Source organism: Poecile atricapillus, chromosome 4 (genome assembly GCF_030490865.1).
Source record: "Poecile atricapillus isolate bPoeAtr1 chromosome 4, bPoeAtr1.hap1, whole genome shotgun sequence".
Classification (NCBI taxonomy): Eukaryota; Metazoa; Chordata; class Aves; order Passeriformes; family Paridae; genus Poecile; species Poecile atricapillus.
This window is the reverse complement of record NC_081252.1, coordinates 16,176,421-16,198,732: the sequence shown is the minus strand read 5'-3', so window position 1 is coordinate 16,198,732 and position 22,312 is coordinate 16,176,421. Positions and strand designations below refer to the sequence as shown.

Genomic DNA, 22,312 nt, shown 5'->3' with positions numbered 1-22,312 from the left:
CTTTTAGGTCTTTGAAGGGAGTGTCAGCCTTCAGCCTGCAACAGATCAGGCACTACAGACAAACAGGAGGAATTTAAGTCCTTCTCCAAGCAGTACCTTTCTTTTACACAAGCAGAAAAGAGTAAAAAATAATGTGAAAGATATAAACTCATGACCTTGTGGCCCACAATGCATGGCAGTGTTAAACCAAATCACGCTAACATAAGATTGCCGTATTATCACCCTGATACTCTGCCTACTCAAAAAGCAGGTACCCCTTGCAAGTGAAAACTAAGGAATTACCTCTTTACAACAGGGAACCACTTGACCAGTGTTGTAGTCAGGGTTTTTCCCTCAAAGGTTCTGGTGTAATTTCAGTATGGAAGTGTAGCTATAAATACACTAAAGGGGCAGCCACATGGAAAAAGCTGGCGTATTTAAAGACTGATTTATGAGATCGATTTAGGAGGGCAAACTCTGTCCATCTGCAGGGACCAACTTTCATGGGATTTAGAGATTGATTGGGAAATTTATTAAAAGTTTTTAAAAATAGGAATACTGCTCTTAATTCCTACATTGGTAGTAGCAGGCAGGTAGTAAATTCTTACACATTGATAAAGAGGCAGTCTGTGAATACACACACAGACATGGAGTATCAGCCAAAAATAGTGTCCATGTCCAATTCAGCAAGGAAACAGAACCCTGCTATGACCCGTCAGGATGTTCTCTTTCCTTCGCAAAAACAGGATTTTTGACACTGGGAACCAGAGAAGGGGCTACCCCAAATATTATTTTTTTAATTTAAATAGAGTCTCATTTCACAAATTTCCTGGCATTTAAAAAAAACAGCCAGAACAGTTCTTCGAGAAGAGGCTGCTAATCACTAACAGACAAAAATAACATGGCCACATTAAAATCTGTATTCACAGATTCTCAAATAAATCTGAAGCTTAGCTGCTTAAAAAACTGAAAAAAGGAAAAAAAAAATAAAAAAAAAAAAAAAGAAGAAAGAAAGGAGAAGGAAAAAAAAAAAAAAGGCCAAACATTTTGTCCCAATTACACAGATGCCGCGAAACAAGCCGGGTGCCAATGGGAAAGGGCTCAGCCAGCAGCGATGACTCCTGGCATCACCCATCCCTCCTACGTGACCTGACAGCCTCCCCGGCGGCCCCGCAGCTCCGCTGTGCCCTGTCACGGAATCTGCCCGCTCAGCAAACGCGCTCCATTTTCTTGCCAGCAGCGCGGTGTCCGCTCTGCCGCAGCCCCTGCGAGCGCAGCCACTGCCGAGCAACAGCGGGAACAACTTTGGGAAAGACACAGGCGCTTCTCTCACAACTCTGTCCTCTTTTTCCCCGGTGCGAAGAGCAAGGGCCAGGTCTCCCCCCGCCCCAGCGGGAACGCTCCCGGGATATCCCCGCTCCCGCCGTCTCCGGGTCACCAGCCCCGGTTGCGATCCTGCCGGGAGCGGCGCGGAACCAGGGCACCCCCTCGCCCTCCCTGGGATCGGGCACCAGCCCCGAGACGGCAAGTGTTTACCTTTAAAAAGACATATATACCGAGCCGGGACCCAGAGGGACGAGGGGAAAACTCCGCCCTCTCCCGACTCCCTCGGAAAGGCGATAAAAGCTGTACTGAAATATCGGACCGCTCAGCGCCCCATTTTTAAGGAGAAAAAAAAAAGTAAATAAAAAATGAAAAAGAAAAAAAGAAAATAAGTAGGACTAAAAGAAAAGGGGGGGGGGGGGGGGGAAAGGCTGGGGAAGCGACATGGGACGTGCCGTGCAGAAGTCCCGGCTGGAACGGGGAGGCGGCCGGGAGGGCGGCTCGTCCGGGCCCGGCCGGGAGGGACTGCGCGGGGAGGCCGGGCCGGGCCGGGCCGGCGGGAGCAGAAGGTGAGCGCAGAGCTCCGGCAGGAGAGAAGCGGGGCACGGAGGAAGCGAGGGAGTAAGGGGGAGCGCGGCCCGCGAGTGGGAGAGGGCACTCACGTAGCGTTTCAACTTCTTCTCCGGCGGGGACTTTCGGAGCCAGCCCGAGCAGACCACCTCTCCGCCGCTCATGGCTGCGCCGCTGCCCGCCGGGGCGCTTCCCTCCGCCTCCTGCTCCTTCTCTTCCTCGGGCAGCGGACACGGCAGCGGTGCTCGGGCCGGCCCGGCCGAGGGAGCCGCGATCGGCGGCGGCGGCAGCACCGCGCCCGGCCCGGCCTCCCGGGGCTGCGGGGTGAGGGGCGGGACGGGGCGCGGGGTGTGTGTGTGAGTCTGTCTGTCTCTCTCGCACAACAGCCCGCCGAAGCGGGGCGGCGAGCGCGGCTGAGGCGGGAGGGTCCCCCCTGCCTCCTCCTCGTCCTCCTCCTCCTCGCCGCCGCCGAGTCACACGGACATCGGGAGAAATCGACTGGGGCGGCCGCCGCCCCGCCGCAACTTCGGCGTCCCGGGGCAGGATCCAGGATCCAGCCACCGCCCCGCGCCGGTGGCACCGCCCCCGCGCGCCAGGACCCTCCCGCCGGGCAGGGCCGCGGGGGGCTTCGCTTCCTCCCAGCCGCCCCGCCGAGCTCAGCACCGGCCGCCGCGGCTCCCAGGGTCGTTCTTTCCCCTTCTTCCTCCTCCCCCTGCGCCGGGAGGAGGGGATCGGCAGCACTCCTCGCGTTCCCTTCCTCGCCTTCCCCTCCGCGGGGAGTGGCGGGGCGGGGGTCTGGCCCCGCGGCTGGGGCCGTGGCGGGGGGCTGGGTCCGCTCCCTGCCGGCCAGTGCAGGAGGGCTTTGCCCTGGAATTCAAGGCGCCGAGCCCCCTTTTAGCCCGGCGCCGAGCGGCGGTGCCGTCCCTACAGACCCCGCCTGCCCCCGCCCAGCGCCGCCTCGAGCGCCGCAGCTCCCCCCGAAACTCCGCCGGAGCCTTTTCAAACAACAAGGGCTTGGAGGCAGGGAGGCAGGCGGGGAGGGACGGCCGGCGCTTCCAGAGGGATCCTGGGAGCTGTAGTCGGCGGCCGGTGGGGACTGCGACGGCGCGCCCGGGAGCGGAGGGGACGAGGACGAAGGACGGGCTTGGTCCTTACGGGTGAAAGAAATAAACAAACAAAACCCCAAGCAAGCAAACAAACAAACGAACAAAACCCAACCTAAAGATCCCTGTTAAAACTACATTAAAGATAGTGCGGCCAAAGAAAACTCCTCTTAGCAGGTCTGAAACTACCTTAGCAAAAAAAGTTAAAAAAAAGTAAAAAAACTTTAAAATTATCCAAGTCATTCACCATCTCTGCTGTGCATGCTGTCTCTTCCACTCCGTCAAAAAGAATAAAATAAGTAATAATAACAAATAAATAATATACTATTAAATAAAGAATAATAACATTACATTTTTAACAAAAAATAATTATAATATTTATTTAAAACAAATTATTTTCAGATTACTAAACTGCAGGTTTTGGAATGGGATCGCTGCTGTGTTATTTAGCCCCAGCACTTTTCCACTGCAGAGAAATAGTCCCCCTGGCATGCCTTGGCTGAGGGGAGACTGATGATGCTGCAATCCATCTAGGTACAAGTATTAAAAAGTTACAAAGCAGTGGTTGTAGCATATAGAGCTATCTGAAGAATAACAGGAAAAAATAAAGGAGAAAGCACTGTGCATCAATTTCAACATAAATCTTTTCATGATTATTATGACATTATGAAGCATTATTAAGCACTAAAAGAAAGATCAGCAAAGAAGATATTTTGCCAAAAGTATTTGAAATAAGAAGAGAGGTGAATGCCAGCCTTTAGAAATATTCAAAGCACACTAATCTGAGCATTCAAACCATCCCTGCATAAATTTCTGCACACCATTATTTCAGCTTCCTCAGTGGGGCTGGTGGAAAGAGTAAAAAACTGATTTTGTTGGTAAATATAAACTCAAATTGTAGATTTCAAGCTGGTTTTCAGTGCAACTCTTTTGTTTAAACCACTAATGCCATTGTTTAAGGATCTCAACATTTGAGATCCAAGTGCCAGATATGACCACAAAATTATCCAGTTTCCTTTAGAACCCTGGAGACTATTTAGTATTTGGAACATGTAGAGTCAGTGTGAACTAACTAAAAATGCCATTGGCATTAGGGCATTGTGATGTGATCGAATGGTTCATTTGAATCCCATTAATTAACCTGTGCCTTGAGGGCCAATCAAAGAAAGTCTGTTTTAGCATAAGCAGTCTCCATGGAGACACCAATCAAACAAGTTATCTGGTCCAGAGGCAAAAGATTATCCCCGACGTCAAATTTCAAAACATTATATTTGTTTCCTAAAACACACTGAAACCGGTGTCAGCCTGGACTCCAGCATAAGTTTTCATATATTTGTCAGTTTTGTGGAGGGGTTGCATCCCTGTCATGTAACAATAAAACATACACTAGGGAAAAAGAGTTACTGTCATAGTGATGAATAATAAACAATAAAGCTTGCCTTTTAGACCATACTTAGATACTGAGCCTAGTCACAAGCCCCAAGACTGGACATAAAATGTTTTTATTCCACAGTGAAATTAAAGAAAACATAATACAGCAAAGTACAATTTCCAAATGTTAAGATGTTGTCTCACAGACTGCTTCTTTCCTAGTCATGGCAGTGGATTTCCTTTTCTGCTCTCAGCCATTCAAGTTACCCATCCACAGTCCCACTGATGCCTTCACTTATCATCTCAGGAGAGGGCTGCACAGAGCTGTACATCTCTTTCCAAGTTAGTGAACAGCTAGAAAATCCAAGATTATTGATCCTGTGGATTTCTGTACATATCCAGCAGTGCTCCACAGTTCATATTTTAGAAACCTTGTATTAGGGTAAACTGAAGCAATTAAGGCTAATGAAATGCATAAAGAGCACAATATTTAGATCTGACTCTTAAAACCTGCATATTTACAACTGTAAAACTGTCTATGAAGGGAGTGGTAGAATAATTACACTAGTAAGTTCCTCCTTATAGAAAAATTTTTACACTCAGCCAACTTAGGCTAGGGCATAATTTCCTGAACTTAAGAATAAAAGTCACAAAGACCTCTGTTGAGAATAACTGCTTCAGCTACAGTTCTGTCCTGAAAGTTTAAACAACATTAAACATGCCCCATTTTGAAATTCTCCTGCAATACAGTTTGTGCTTGGAAGAACCAAACACTGTAATCCTGTGTCAGGACATGACCACCCTCTCCCCTCATTTTGTTCCCTCAGGTTATTTCTGTGCTGTTCCTTGGGAAGCCTGGAAGATAAAAGTGTTTTGAGCTCAATTATTTGCACTGCAGAGGTCTTTGGTATTTGTGTACAAGGCCTTTGAGGAAGAAGACAGAAGGAAAGAGGATTTTTTTCTTGGAGGAAAGGGTATTTTGTTTTTAACAAGGATGTGGTAATGACAGCTGCTGGTTTTGAGGAAGAGGATGTGGTCTTTTGAGAAAGGAGCTCAGAAGGAATCCATTCCCTCTGCCTACATTGACAAATCCTGTTACTGGATGCCACATAGCCATTGCCATCTGAAACAATCCCTCTTCTGTGACTAGATATTGTGGCCAACCTGCAGGGCACACAATACTCAGTAAAGTGCACTTTGACCGGCAAGGTGATGCCATGGTCACATGGAATGTGGTGACTACACACACGTGGTCACAGTGCTGGTGCTGCCTCCCAGCTCAGGAAGCAAGTGCAAGATGCCTTGATTCCTCCACTGACCTTGTGTTCTTCCACAAGTGAATTCCAAAGTGTTTAAATAGGTTCTCCAAAATTTCAGAGTAGACTATTTATATATCTTTCCAGATAAAGTAGATCATGTGGTAATCCATTTGTCTCTGGTTTGCTTGCCAAGTCACCTTGATGAAGGAAACAGGAGCTGATAGCAGATTAAGTACACATGGATTTACTTTCAAAAATATAAATTATGATAATTTCTCATGGAAATAGCTTAAGAATTCTGGACTTGCCTAATAAGATGGTGCTCAGTACAGCTCCCAGCTTTCTGTCATACTTCTAGTATGAAAACCTATGCATTCCTCACTGGTTTCACCTCGCAGTCACAGACAGCTGCGGCTCCTCATAGTGATCCCTAAACTCCTCTATGCCCCTTGCTTACATTTGAACACAAAATTTGTACTTTGATAAAAAAAGAACAAAACAGTCTAATTTAAAAAATTAATTAATCTAACGAAAATTTTGCATGTTAGTCTATATCCCACAACATCTTTAGGTGTTTATGTAACAATGAATCAATGAAAAAAAAATACTTTTAAGTTTGCAAAAATCAGCATTTATATATTTCTTTTTATTTCAAATACTTCCACTTTGATTTCAAAATTATTCCCAAATAAATTTAATCTAGGTGGTTATTTTGGTCAGTTTGTGGATGACATTATTTACTGTTTCTTTCAGACTGCAATTACTTAGATTATTTGGCAAACAGATTGAGGAAAGTAATACAGAACACACATAATTAAAAGAGGTGACTGTATGTCCACACACTTTAAAGTTGTTTACTGTTTGCCAAACTGCCTCATCTCTTTTCTGTGATTATTTTTAATACTGATGTGGGCAAATAAAGGCAAGACTATACAGCAGAACTCACACAAAAAAAAAAAAAAAAAAGATCAGTTTTCAGTTCTGCATAGATGTAATACATTGAGATTTCCTAGGTGTATTCTATGGAAAACTCTTATTCCCAGTGCTGGAGTGGAAATTCACTGGTAAATGTTTGTCCTCTGTTTTTTTTCCAGGGGATCAGTTGACTACCTTACTTCATGCAAGGGAATTTCCCTTTTTTTCCTAGGCTAGTGAAGGAAGAAGGAACAGGCTGGCTGGTTGGTCAGCCATGCAGAAACTTTCTCAGGTCTGTGCTGTTAAAAAAAATTAATTGGAAGCTTTTTCCTCCGTAAGGACAATATCTTTGCACCTATGTACTGAAAATGTGTGGACTTTTTCTATCATAGAAAGCATTTTACAAGTTCAGCACAATGGAAACTTAATCATGCAACCACCTTAGGCTTGGTGTTGTAACAGAAATAAAAATTAGTGTAGAGATGATCATGTTTCCAGGAAAAAGAAAGTAATGTATGGTCATATAAGTGACCAATAATCCAAAGCTGTGCATAGTCAAAGGAAGCATTAGCCAGGCTCCTTGCTTGAGCATGGTTTATTCTGGAAAATCACAAGGTGCAACTTGTACACTTGAACACCTCCCAAAAATTTATTGCCATGTAAAATCCCAGGGAACAAGCAGTCTAAGAGACAATGAATATGGTAACACTGCAGGTTGGTGGTTTCTGTTACTGCTTAAAAAAGTAGGCTGGTATCAGAGAATATTTTGGTTAGAGAGCCTTTTTATCCAATACAACAACTTCAATAGTACTGCTTACAAGTGTAATAGTAAGTTATGTCAACTAGATTTTATGCTCTTTCTTATCTTTCTTTGTCTGAATCTCCATGCTTAAACAGTTCATTACAACTGGCATTTTGAAAGTAAAGTAGTGAAACCAAAAGATTATCTAGAAATAGCTGAAGGGAGAAGGAAAATTGTGTGAATGCCAGGGAGGGTTAAGGGGTGTTTAATCAGAGCTCCTCTCTTCCCCTAAGAAATTAATCAAAGAACAATGCACAGTGTTCCCAAATTTAAATTATTAAAATAATTTAAACCAAAAATGAGTCAGATGTCTTGGAAATCTTTGATACCCAGTGGGAACATATATTCAAAACCAAGGGAATTAGTCACAAAAAAAAAAAAAAAAAAAGAAAAATGGTGTTTTTTCTTAGGCTGGAGTCACACCTAATGAACACATATATGGCTCTGAACATCGCCAAAAAAGGACCTACCATCATAAGACAGAGACAATGGCAAGGAGGTGCCTTTCTGACTTGTTCTCAGGCTACGGAGGGACACATTAGGGCCAAAACTCACGATTTGTCATCTGGTACTTCCCAGAGAAATTAGCACCACTACAAATTACCTTCTCTGCAGATGATGCCTCCATCAGAAATGCTTCACCCTCATTCTGTGCTGCTGCTTTTCAGACAGACACATTTCCTTATATTTTATCTTATTGAAGAATAAGAAATGCAAGGTAGTAACACTTCCTGCAGGAGTGAGGGTAGTTTCAGGAGTAGTGCTGACACTTGCCAGCAGTCTCACCCACAGGGATTCCTACCACAGTATTTCAACTAGCAGTGCCAGTCAGCTAGGCTGGGATTCCTCTCCCTGTATCACCTACACCGTGGGGTTTTGCATATGCACCACTCATCTACACCTCCTTTATAGTCACTGAGAGATACTGAAACTGGCAGCTGGGACACATCACATCTCTTCCAAAGGCAAATGGCTAAACCGATTAGGTGAACTGTGTTCTTGAAGCTCTTGTTTATCTCCATTGTCTATAAAACAGTCTAGACACCTTGCACAGAGGAAAGTAGTCATGTTTGTGACAAGTAAAGATACAGAAGATGAAAATCATAGTGTGTAAGAAACAAAAGCAGCCATATTATCACTCCTGATATGGATGGATGGATGGATGGATGGATGGATGGATGGATGGATGGATGGATGGATCTATCTATCTATCTATCTATCTATCTATCTATCTATCTATCTATCTATCTATCTATTGCCTCAGCTTGGTGCATTTGAGAATTTTCATCAATAGCAGGGATGTGAGGTGTAATAAATTCACAGATTGAGTGAAAAGATCTGAGAGGCAGAGCCAAACACTTTGCCTGAAGACAGGACAGAGCATGGAGGTGAGATGTAGTTTTTCTGTAGGTATTGATAAAATCTTTAGTGTTTTGGCCTGAGATTTCCAGAGTCTGGAGCTAAAGAGATTTAAATGTGTTTCTACAATTATTATTATTTCATCAATCTCTGATACCTAATATCACTATAGCATTTTAAATTCCCAAAGTACAAAACAGGAGGGTGTACTTCTTTTCTGCCTTTCCAAATAGGGAAAAACAGTGTTTCTTTTTCTTTGCAAAATTTTGATTATTTTATTTTAAGAGGTCTCACATTGGACTCTGGTCCCATCAGAAAAATCATTTTTGTAATCTGAACTCTTCAGGCTAAATCTGAGCTTTCCTGACAATAATTATTGCCTTATCAGGGATGAACCATAGTGGAGCAAAGCAGATGGTCTCAGTTAAATGAGTGGAACATTTTGTATTGCCTGAGTTCCAATTACACCCTCCAAATATTTCTGTACTCTTCAAAGCACAAAGGAAAAATCAGACTGGTTCTTTGTGGTGCTACTCTCAGGGAAGAAGAAACTCCTGGCCACACAGGAGTTACACAGTGTCTGGGACAACACAAATACAAGAAAGAGAAATGGGATGACAGCAGGACAGTGAAGACACAGCTGGTCCTCAGGATGTCTCAGGCCAAGTCTAGAAAAAAGAGGGGAGGAAGGGACAATCATAAGTAACTTGACAAGTAGCATCAATGGTCAGGTTCAATACTTAGGGACGGGGTTCATTTTCTCTTGCACTATTTCCAGTAGTTCTGGGTGACAGTCAGAGTTGTCAATAATATAGGATGAGAAGAATCTGAGGAATAATGGGAAGAAAAACTTAAGATAGGTATAAACTCATTCTTTCCAACACTGCAAAATTCAGATGAACCCTGAGGAGTTCAGTAAAAGTCACTATGGTAATAACTCTTTTTTCTTTTTTCCACAAAATGATGACTCTTTGACAATTCTAAATGAAGCTGAAGTGCTAGGAGGCTTTGTCCCTTCTGCAGCTCCTCAGTCATGAAACAGAAATACCACACACTCCCATTGTTTCTTTCCAGGCACAAACAAATATTTTAATTTTAACATTATAGATGGAAGGAAATGCCTCTAAATTACAGGTGAATAAGTAGAAGGTTCTACTTGTATTTAAAAGCAAAAACTTAAATTTCTTTAAAATTATCTCCCATTTCTATCCCTCCATCCACCAGTGTTTCCTGAAGACTAACAATATCTGAGTTCTCTGATCAGGCCATCACCTTGTCCACAAGGTCATCCAAGGTGATAAGAAATATAAATATTGTTTACTTGTGGTACTGTTTCTCTCTTCCTGGCCCAGCTCTTGGTGTATTTACAGCAGTAAAAAAGGAGGTGCTTAATCCCATTTGAGAAGTGCCCAACATACCTAACTGAGCAAAGGCAGAGTAATGGTGACAATAAGCTAAAGTCTAGTTAGTTACACACATGTGCAGCTTTGATAAAGACCTATTTACAATGTAAGCAAAGGTTAAAAGTGACCTGAAATCACTTCATGTGATAAGGTGAAAGTTATTATAGCCTCACCTGCATTTTATGACCTTGATTACTTTTATGTCTGCCCATGATTACACATCTCCATCTCCAAGGAGGAATCAGGCTCTTCACTGCAAAACACTGAAATTTGCACCACCATTATTTGTACAATAATGATTTTGTTTGCAAGGAGATGTTCTGTTCTGGGTAAACAATTAAACTCTTCTATATTCTGATCCAATATAGCACATGGTTCCCTTTAGAAATGATCCAGCTTCTATGCTAAAATTTTCTGGCTGAAAATTGAAAATTATACAAACTGTATATAGTACATATTTTCTTATGAATGTGTAATTAGAGGATCCCATAAAACAGGTTCATGAAATGTGAATTGTTCCTGACTAGTAATGTCAAATCTGTTCCAATGGCTTATTTTCATTAGTTGAAACATCCTGTAATCTTAATAAGAACACAGTGCCTTAAATATCTAATAAAAACAGTGCATGGAACCATGAAAGAAAATTATTTAAGAGTCTACTGATACTAATGGTTGGCAGTGATTTTGTTTTAACTTTACTCTGTAACAACCTAGATGCAGCATTCCCAAAGCAATATTGCATGCAAGTAAGGAACAAGTGTGGTTTTTTAGGGCTGGTGGATGCTGTTATTAGTCAAGCAAAGAGAAAGAGAAGGCAAGAATCAAAAGTAATGATGGGAGAAAGTAAATAGAGCTGTAAGCTGAAGGGAAGAGCAGTACTTGTATTACCCATGGGATTTTTTGTCTTAGGTCATAAGTTTTTTGAGGTGGGGAATGTCTTTCTGCTCTGCATTTGCATAAGCAACCAGAGGAGATGCACTTGCAAATATATATATTGATTCTACTTAACACACTATGAAAAGCCCAAATGCAAGGGGACTGTAATCTTAAACCACTAAAAGGTTCATGCACAACTAAGAATCTGCTCTTACATGACCATATGTCTGTACTGCTGTTTCCACATAACCCCTGCCAGAATCTCAGCACATAAGAAGAGATGCCCTGCAAGCTGTTGAAGCTAGTAGGAACCGAAGTTATTTTGCACTATACTAAACCAAGGGGGAAAAGCACGTGACATTTTTCTCAAAGCTGCATGAAGAGAAAGTGTAAATTTAAATAAGAGACCATATCATGGTGCAAAGTTTGGTCTTTTGATCTAAACAAGCTGTAACTCAGTTTCTCACAATTGCAATTTCCTAAGCTTATCTGAGGGAAAATAGAAAAATGAGAAAGAAAGATGCTGTGATTGCTGTTTCCTGGTCAAAGTGCCTAGACAGCACCAGAGATGGGGAAGTGAAATTGCTTGGGATAGATGGATCACACATTAAAAATACTTCAGAATATGGTTGAAATGTCTCAGATCACAGTCTTCCATTTAGACTCCCAGCTGCTGTATGGTGTAGCTGAGTCTATCTGCAGATGCAAACACAGGCTTGCACCATGTTGTGATCAAGTTCTTTTGGAATTTGTGACCTTCAGCTCCAGAAACATGGACTTGGTAAGGTAAGAAGAGCAGCTTCCCAAGCTTGCCTGTAGAGAGGGAACCAATAAACACCAAGTAGTTTGGGATGCCTTCCTGCGGAATGCAGGGCTCTGCATACATAATTGCATACATAAGTCCCTCATGATATAATTACAGTGCACCTTCTTACACCATCATTCATAAACCATCATTGACCAAGACAGACCTCCCACATCAGGAAGGCCCATATGTCATGGGAATGAGAAACACAACTTTGGCAAAACAACATGGTGTAGAACATCAGCAGCTTTCTAAGAGATCCACTAGAGTGAGTATCACTTTGATTTATAAATCAGTGCAATTGGATGGAGCATCACTAAGGTACATGTGTGAGTATATCTGTAACTATATTCCTGTAATCTTCTAGAGTATTACAGAAGGAATTTTGCCCTATATAATCTCCTGGGCTTAAAGGTCTTTTCAGTATCCATACGTGTAATGACATTAGAAGACTGAAATAGTCAATACTATTTATTCATAGCTTTTTCCTACTCTGAAACAATTAATGAAGGTTTGCAAAACCTTTTTGGTCTTATTGTGATGGACATGGACTAGTGCTGATGCAGCAGTGCAGCCTGTTGGAGGGAAGGCATGTATACATGTAATGATACATAATTCACATTTCCTGGGTGGTAGGGAATATCCTATAGGATAAACAAAATAGTAACTGTGCATGATGCCAAATGATACCCAAACAATTAAGTGCTATTGCAGCACATCAGTACTAAGAGTTTTAGATTTATGTGATGTTGTGCATTGCTTTCTATCATTTATAGATCTTTCCACATGAAGTAAGGCAGTGTTAACCACATAGCCTTTTTCCACATACAGGGTAAAGAGTGGTTGTGCTGCCTTTGCATCCAGATTTTCAGGACTTCTCTTTCTGTCCCACTGAATTCCCTGTACCCTGTGGTCTGCTGTGGCGTATAGGGCCTAGGAGAAAAATTGATGTAATAAGACATAGAGGTGACTTCTGAAGAGGTTGTGCAGAGATGGAGGAGCTCCTGGGCAGCTCTGTGCCACAGCTTTGACTAGAAGGTGAAATGACTGTTCCAGGAGGGATTGACCAAACCCAAAGAGAATATGAAGCAAAGGCAGATGATTCCCTCACGAATCTCAGTGAGGCCATGTCATAGTGGTACCATGGCCCTCAACAATGCCATAATAGCTTTTGATTTAGTATCAGCTCAGACACTGGCACAGGTTGCCCAGGGAAGTCATGGATGCCCCATCTCTGGAAGTATTCAAAGCCTGTCTGAATGGGGCTCTGAGCAGCCTGGTCAAGTGGAAGCTGTAGTGGGGGGATTAGAACCATATGACCTTTAAGGTCCTTTCCCACCCAAACCATCCTGTGGTTGTCTTGGGTTGCAGTGCAAGATGTAACCAAAAGTATGTATTCTGTTACCATCTGTTGAAACCAGGTGGGGCAGTGTTCTTTATCTCTTCCATGACCCATCCCTCATAACTAGGGGATATCTATCTAATGGGCCAGCTCTTAAAACCAGGTGGGGCAGCGTTCTTTATCTCTTCCACAACCCATCCTCCCTCCAGGGTGATATCTTCTGTTAATGGGCCATTGAGACTCACTGCATGACTGATAAAATTACATCATCCCATTGTGAGATGCTCCACCCCAGGGGAGGAGCCAAGCATTCCTACCTGGATATAATCCGAGACTTGGAACACCACAAACAGCCTTTCTCCACTGGATTTCTGGAGGAAACAGGACCCATCTACACCACTAGAGCTTCAGAGGAAGCTCCTTCTATGGGAGCATTACTTCATCAGAACCACATCTGTCACTCCAGGAGGACTGCAGCTACCATTTAATCAGACTGTTACCAACACCTTGACCAACAGCGTATCAGGTTGTATTCTGACTGTCAGTGGGCTGGTTTTTTGTTTGTTAGTTTTCTTTTTTTTACTACTACATTTTGATTTTAATTTCCTTAGTAAAAACCTGTCATTCCTATTCCCATATCTTTGCCCAAGAGCACCTTGATTTCAAGATAATAATATCTGGGGGGGTGGAGGGGTGGTTTACGTTTTATTTGTTTGAAGGAAAGTTTCTGCCTTCCTTATCAGACACCTGTCTTTTCAAATCAAGACAGTGATTTTACAGTTCTCTCCATACAAGAATTACCACTGTATCAGACAGAGTTTCACCCACAGAAGGCCTAAAAACTAGTACCATTATTATGACCAGTTGTACAGGCTTTGGAGTGCACGCTGGCAGTGCATATTCACGCACTTCAAACAGCTGGTGGTGGAGGGTTTCACAAATGAAGGCTCAAATCTGGGGAAAATGCCAGAGGAGAAACATCTTTTTGAAGAAGCAGAAAGCTCCAGGAAGCAGAAAATCTCTCCTCTGAGCTTTGAAGTGAGTAAAACATGCCAGAAACATGTGAATATCCAGGGGCCAAGATTGCACCTGACTTGAACAGCGCTAAAACACTAAGTGCTATATGCACAAAATGGATGCATTACTCCCTGCTAAGATGAATTGTCTCTTTTTTTCCTCATTCAAGTCATCTGTTCTTTTACGTGAATGAAATAAGCACTTGGCTTTTTGGAATTGACTCATAATAGCAAAAAATCTGACATAATACGGATTTTCCAATGATAATCACATCATTTATGAATAATCTCTTCTGTACCATTTTGGAGAACTGCCACCATTAGGAAGTCTGTTTTCTTCAGAAGGAAGACTATTCTTTGGGAAAGGAAATGTCAAAGGCAATTATTTTGCTTAAATAATCATGACTGTTTCTTTTGATGAACACTACTGCAATTTCTGACATGGTCCTTGAACCGAGTGAAAACCTAGCTGGAATATCACTGAATGTTTGGAGTACAATTTTCTATCCTGAGTTTTTTATTTTCAATCACTATTGGAATAGAAAAAAAAATAGTTACTTGTTTCTTCCTGAAATGTACGGGGCTTTCCAGTGTCTTTCTTCTCCTATTACCACCTGGAGAAAAATTTGGAAGAGTTTATTTACTGTGAAGGGGAGAGTGATTTTCAGGCCCTTCTAACACAGAAATTTCTGCTTAGTACAACCATGCAAAGTCATTAACAAGTATTCCTGATGGGAAGTCATTTGAGACTCTCATACCATCTATACTAGAGACCTCATTAGCAGCAATACATTTAGGAATCTCATTAATTATTTGTATTAAAAACACACAACTGAAGAAGCAGTGATTCCTTTTAACTCCCTACCTGACATTTCTCTGCTAGTAACACCCTCTTCTCACTATAAAAATTGCACCTCATAAATTGCACAACATTTGTATGAACTTTTTAGGTAAACTCTCTCCATGTAAATTCACTGAAACAAAATTAATCATGTTCCCTTTTAACCTGGGAACAGGAGAAGATCAATCTATCACCTACATTCAAGTGAACTTGAAAGCTGTCTGCATTTATGTTGAGCAGCCTTGGGCCTGTCTGGGCATCCCTGAGCTCCTGAATGTCCCCAAGAAGAAAAGAGGGTGTAGGAGAGCAGAGAAATGGGCCCTTGAATCTTCTGTGCACAAGAGCAAGTGATGGCAGTGACAAGCAATGACACAATGTTGTTGCAAGGAAAATCTCAGCAGAAAATACTGTAATAATAAAAATAATAAGTTTCTACAGTCAAACAACCTGAGATTCTGAAGAGTGACCACAAAACTGTGTCTGCTGCAGTTTTCTTCTCCCAACATTTTTTCTGTTTCTCTCATCAGCTGTTTATAGATGGATGCTTTGCTACAAGAAGCCAAGGGAGGAATGTAATCTTCAATGACTTGTGTGCAACAGTGCATCTCAGCAGACATCTACTTTGGGGCATGATAAGCTTTTTGACTCCTATTTCTTGACTAGAAGTGGGAAGAGGCAGGACAGATTCTGCTGTAGGAAGAGTTGCAAAGCAACCAACTACTTTGTCATTTGCTTCCCACCCTCTTCCTTCTGCTCAGCATCCCCAATCCCCATGAAAGTGTACCTAACCACAATACTAATGACAAAACCAACAATAAATAGAAACTCCTTCACACACAACCCTGTGAAATTATATAAAGCAAGGCAAAGCTTTGGAGGACAGAAAAGAGCAAGGCTAGAATAAAAAGCAGATGGGGATGCAGTTAATGGAGAGGAATATGTTTCTGATATGGCAAGACAGCCTTGCTAAATTTCTGATCAAACGTATCTGCACTTTCAATAGAAATCACAGTTAGGGTATGAACCCTGAGGCAATGTGTCGTAAGAAAATAGATTTTGCTTAGGTAGTTTCCAAGGGTTATTTACCTTGAATGATCAGTGCTGATCACTGATCATTCTCTGCAGTTGCTTCTGCACCACTAACATTATTGATTAAAAGAAATATTTGAAATAACATATCTGAGTTTTAATTTCCATTAAGGAAACAATTGATCATGTAATAGGTTTCTGAATTCATATGTGTAGGAAAGGAATGACTTTCCTGGGACAGGATTTTTTCTATTTCTTTCCCAGCACATGCAAATCTGTCCAGTTCCAGTAATGAGTATGGAGCTGAAAAACAGTGTTTGTTGTCTAATCTTATACTTCATTTTCTTCCAGAGGTATGTCAGCATGTGGATATTTGATTGCCCCAGTTTCCATTCCTCTCCAAAAAGTTCTGAGATTCCTCAGTTGCAGACAAAATTTAGAAAGATGATTCCTAAGTCCCATGTGGATCTATAATTTATTGTTCAATCAGCCTTTCAAAATACTTCAATTTAGTAAAGTTATTTTCCCACACATTTCTTTGCCTCCTCTTTCATAATTAGGGTGTGAAGGAGGAAAGGGAGGAAGGCATAGAGTGAAATTTCATTTCACTTCTGTATGAACCATGCAAGTGAAAAGACTGGTAATGGAGACTCCTTCCTCCTCATTGCTTTCACACACACATAAAGGCCAGGTTTGGCACCTAAAGCAGAATCAATCATGGTAACAGTTTACTGAAAAGCATGATGAAATGAGATCATCAAATCTGACAGACTCTGCTGCCTGAAATTAATTAAAATGCATTTTAGTTCATGCAATAGCACACACTAAATTTCTCTGCCTCCCCCCCCCCCAAAAAAAAAAAAAATTAAATAATTAAATTAGGAGGCAACACCCCATCAGCCAGGGCTAAAGATGCTTTATATCTTTGGACCTCAGTTCCAGGCACCCACATTCCAAATTCTACTGGCCTTTTGATCCATGGTATATGGACTCTTTACTGCTTAAGTTAATCTACTGTCTGGATTAAAGCCTTGTTTTTGAATCAAAAAGAAATCCAAGAAGAAATTGAGCAAAACATGACATGGAGGTGAAATCTTGTTTTCCACATAGAGGGCCAAATGTGAAGTCAGCAGAGTAGCTTTGAACATACAATGGTGGAGCTGAAGGCAGGATTTGGCCCTTGAAGCTGTGGATTACTAGGTTTGGAAGAGAATTCCAGTCACTCTGTTGCAACTTGGCTCTGACAAAATATAACTTCTGGACTTTGTCCCAACAAGATGGGAATTATTTCAAACAATAATAATTTTGTTTGCATAGCTTAGGATTTCACTCAGTTATAAATACATCTTTTAAATTAAATTTCCCTTGGAAAACAATGATTAAAGGAACAAATTATTTGTTAAACTCTGGGTATTCTTGGTGAAATTGAGAACTTAGGGTGGGGTCTATTGAGCCCAAACCACTGCTTAGTTTTTGCCACGACCACAACAATAGGATGTTCAATCTCAAGCAGAGAAAATGTTGGCCTCACAGTTTCCTTTGCCTTTCCTGGAACAAGGCAAAAAATTCACAGGCAGCAATGGCACAAAGTTTTTTTACTTTTTTCTCTCCCTGCTCATTGAGGACAGACAAACTGTGGCTTTCAAAACACTTCAGCTGTGGACCACACACAGCCTGAGGTTAACGCTATTATTGTTGCTTTGTCAGGCCTTTCTTGTCTGCTCTGCAAAACGAACCGCTTGTTCCCTTATTAAATAGGATTCTTTTCCAGTAGCTATCTCCCTTAGCCTCAAAATTATCTCCTTCTGTAGTGAAGAAAGATCAGCTGTCTACTCTTGTCCCTTAGTGAAATGGCAGATACAACATGTCATCAAGGGATATTACAGAATGTTCCCTGAACCTCTTACAGAAAAGGCAAACAACAAAAAAAGCAAACCCCCATATTTTTCCTCTTTTTGTGGCTGGACAGTTAGTGTACCGTACTCAGGTTGAACTCTGGTTCCCCCAACCTCTTTAACTGACCTTTAGAAAGTAAAGCCTGACTTTTTTTTACAAAATATTAAATTTTCTCTTAGATTAATATCTCTCTATGAGATATAAGAACTGTCTAGAAACCCATTCTGCTTTCTGGGATTTTTCAAGGGATGAGCAGGATGATTATCTAAAAGAAAGCCTTCTGACTGTGTGTGCAGAGTACAGGTCACTAATGTATCTTTGGTCACTGTCAGCATTTCAAAAACTTCAGAAGATTCCCTAAAATATCTACAGGATTATCATTATCTTCCCTTGTTCAGTTTTCAGCCCACTACTCCTGTGTTCATATTGCCTCTCCTCATTTTCCTAGGAGTGTGAGAAGAAGTCCCAGAGTACAACTTTCACTTTTTATTCTCTATATGGTGAATTTTCTTCTGGTGCAATCTTTTTTTTTTACCCTTCCCTTTGACTTCCTCTTTTCTGTCACCAGTTTTGTTTTCCTTACTATTTATTAACCCCTCACTTAGTAGCTCTGCCCAGAAGGACTTCGTTAAAAAATATACAGTCATGGTCTAATCAGATTTAGATGTGATTTCTTCCTTTTGTTGACTGGCAGGTGACAGTTAAATCTTCCCTTTCAGGTTCACTCAAGGATGTGGAAAATATTTTGATTTTTTTTCATTTGGGATTTGTGTTATATGAAAAAGATAATACCCTATTTTTTAAAGGGTTTGCCATGTGAAAGCATGGTGTATGCTCAAGAAAGGTTACTTTTGCTGTGGTTATTTTCCCCCCAGAAAGCAGAACCAACATTTTTGTGTTGGAAATGGTCAGATCACAGCCAAACTAAGTGGATTAATCGGAGTATTCTGGTTAATGATGCTGTACTCTGAAGCCTGCTCTGTTCTGGGAAGCAGGGGCAGCTGTGGAATGAACCCACTGGCTCCACAGCAAGGGCCACACCCCAGCCCACCCTCTTGTTACTCCTGTACCACCTCCTACCCTGTCTGTTCCTCACAGAGCATGAGTGTTTCTTGGCCATGCTGGTTTGGGGGGCAGAGGGAGAGGCTCAACCCCTCACTATAAGGGATGGAGATGGGCAATTCAGTGCCTCTGCCCTTGCATCAGATTAAACACTCCCAGACTGAGCCACAAGGGAATGGCAAGGGAGGTTCACATCTCTGCTTCTGCACTGGAGAAAACAGACACACACAGGGCCCACAGAGACACAGGGATGTTTCTTGGCATGCCTGAAACTGGGGTCACTCGGCACCTTTTACTAGAAACTCATGAAAAAAATCCTTGGGTTAAAATCCATGAAAATAGCCAGAGGAAGATTTTTGATTCTGAGTAAAAGTCATCATTTCAAACATATATGACTCAAAAGATACAATATTCCAGATAAGTTCTGTGTTTAAATAGCAAACCTCAGCATAATGCACATGCAAAAAAAAAAAGCTGTTAAAAACTGACATCTGTGTTTTGCACGAGTATGTGGCTATACACTATATTAAAGTCAGTTTTCCAGAGAAAAAATGAACAGGGATATGTGGGTTTGTACTGTTAAAGTTTCCCAAGTGGTCAAATCAACTGGCTATCATACTGAGGGGATGACATTTCCTCAATGTAGCATCCAGCAGAAGAGTACCTAAAGGAATTGTCCCTTCTCTCCACTGTGCAAGTATGCACTGCTGAAGCAAAGGCGTCCTAACACAGTGGGATCTACAAAGTAATTTTTTTCCTCACTGGGACAAAACAAATCAAAGCAGACTCCTAAGAACAAATTAGTCTATGTGCGTTGCTGGGTTTTGAGACTTTCCCCTGGCAAGACAAATGCATGACAAATTGTACTGGGGAATGCACTCAACTCAGCTGCAGGCTGTGCTATGACAGTGCTGAATCAAACACATGGGGAAGGGAATTCTGTGGATGTCTGCACCAAAATATGGACCCTCCTGAACTTCTGCAAGCAAATAATTAATGCCATAGCATTCAATATGAAGTTTCTGTGTGAGGGAATCTTATATTTATAGATGTTCTATATGCAGATGTACAGCTGTAGAACAGAAGAGTTCTATGCAATAGCAGGAGCTTCTTCTCAATTAGTTGATATGGAGAGGACCACCACAAGTACAACAGAGCAGAGAACAGAGCTTGTAGAGCCTGTTTTTGTCACACTGTCTTGGGTTGCAATGCAAAATGTAACTAAAAAGTATGTATTCTCCTACAATCTGTTGAAACCAGGTGCGGCAGTGTTCTTTATCTCTTCCACAACCCATCCTCCCTCCAGGGTGCTATCTTCTTTCTATTAATGGGCCATTGAGTCTCACTGCATGACTGATAAAATTACATTGTACAACGAGACCGTGAGGCTTATACAACCTAGTTATTTCACGTCTGGGACCTTATAGGTACAGGCGTGCAACTAAATAGTGGTGAGGCAAGAACATTCCCACACTCCCACAGAAAAAAATCTTAGCCACCTATGAAAGAGTTCAAGCTACCTCAGAGGTGATTGGCATGGAAGCACAACTCCTGGCAACACAACTACCAGTGCTGGGGTAGATGTCTAAAAGAAAGGTTCCTTCTACCCACTATGCCACCAGTGCTACATAGAGCAGGTAGATTGCCCTCATCACACAGTGCACCTGTATAAGAAACATTAATCACCCTGGAAGTTTGGAAATTATTACAAATGAGCCAGAAGGTAAAAACTTTACTCTCGCTAACAAAGAAAAACGGGAACAAGTAACGTGATAGAAAAAGCTCCGCCATACAACAAACTGCTAGCAGAAAAAACACATTATGCTCTTTTCACTGATGATTCTTGTCACATTGTAGAGATAAACCAGAAGTAAAAAGCAGCCCTTTAGAGCCCCACACGACAAGTTGCACAAGCTACTAAAAGAGAAAGTAGATCAAGTCATCTTGCTAAGCTCAAAGCCATTCACCTAGCCCTAGACATTACTAAAGAAAAAAACAAGTGGCCAAAGCTCTCCCTCTACACTAATTCATACATAGTAGCCAATGCACTGTGAGGTTTGCTAGAAAGATTAAAAAAAAAGCCAACTAACAGCATAGAAGAAAACCAATCTGGGCTGCTAATGAGTAGAAAAAACATTTCCACTCAGGTAGAAAAGCAACATGTGAAAGTCCATCATGTAAATGCCCATGTCCCCAAAAGTCAGGTTAATAAAGAACACCAAAACAATGAACAAGCAAATGAGGCTGTGAAAATAGGTGTCACAAATAAACTTAAATTAGCAACATTAGAACAAGTTGTTTCTAGTTCCAAAAGCTCATGATGCCTCAGGTCATCAGAGCAGAGATGCCACCTGTAAGTGGGCACAAAACCAAAGAGTAGATCTAACCACAGACAGTATTTCTCAAGTTATCCATGACTGTAAAACGTGTGCTGAGAACCCTTGCACACAGTAGATGGAGATTAAGTCCCTGTAGTACACATGAAAAGTATTTTAGGAAAAACTGTTTAAATTGGTCCCACCTTCAGGCAAAAGCAAACCCATCCATAGGATTGTTTTTACTCAAAGACATAGTTGCACTTGGTAGGTAATGCAGAAAAATAGAGAAAACCGTTGTGTACCACAGGAAAAAACTAATCTTAAGTGGGAACTGTGTGTAAGGTTTCATTGTGCATAAAGCAGAGTTTAAAGAGAGTATTAATTTAGGTATGATGCAGGTAGTAATAGAATAAGGGGTAGATAATGTCTTGGGTTGCAATGCAAGATGTAACCAAAAGTAAGTATTCTATTACTATCTGTTAAAACCAGGTGGGGCAGTTTTCCTTATCTCCATCATGACCCATCCCTCATAGCTGGAGAATATCTTCTGTTAATGGGCCAGCTGTTAAATACAGGTGGGGCAGTGTTCTTTATCTCTTCCACGACCCACCCTCCCTCCAGGATGATATCTTCTGTTAATGGGCCATTGAGTCTCACAGCATGACTGATAAAATTACATCATCCCATTGTGAGATGCTCCACCCAGGGGGAGGGGCCAAGCATCTAAACCTGTATCTCTTTAGAGACTCAAAACACCTCAACAGCCTTTCTCCACTGAATACCCAAAGGAGAGATACCAGTCCTATCTACACCACTGGACCTTCAGAGGAAAACTACACCCTTCTACAGGATCATTACTTCACCAATGTACCAAAATGCTTCTGTCACTCCAGGAGGACTGCAGACACCATTTAATTGAACTCCTACCAACACCCTGACTAACAGGGTTCAGGTTGTATTCTGACTCTGTCAGTAAGTTGTTATTTTGTTAGTTTTCTTTTTTATACTGCTGCATTTTTATTTTAATTTTCCTAATAAAAAAA

General features: G+C 41.7%; 1 protein-coding gene across 8 annotated transcripts in view; it reads right to left on the bottom strand.

Moving 5' to 3' along the window:
* The window catches only part of GAB1 (GRB2 associated binding protein 1), a 105,806-nt gene extending 103,466 nt beyond the window's left edge, over positions 1-2,340 (bottom strand). For 6 of the 8 annotated variants that reach the window (XM_058837389.1, XM_058837391.1, XM_058837393.1 and 3 more), the window contains exon 1: positions 1,965-2,175. In XM_058837389.1, the coding sequence (XP_058693372.1) occupies positions 1,965-2,036 (72 nt within the window). In that variant the 5' untranslated portion in view covers positions 2,037-2,175. Of the gene's footprint in view, positions 1-1,964 lie in introns of all 8 variants that reach the window. The other 2 variants (XM_058837395.1, XM_058837397.1) reach the window with 1 other exon arrangement.
* Positions 2,341-22,312: the final 19,972 nt, after the last annotated feature.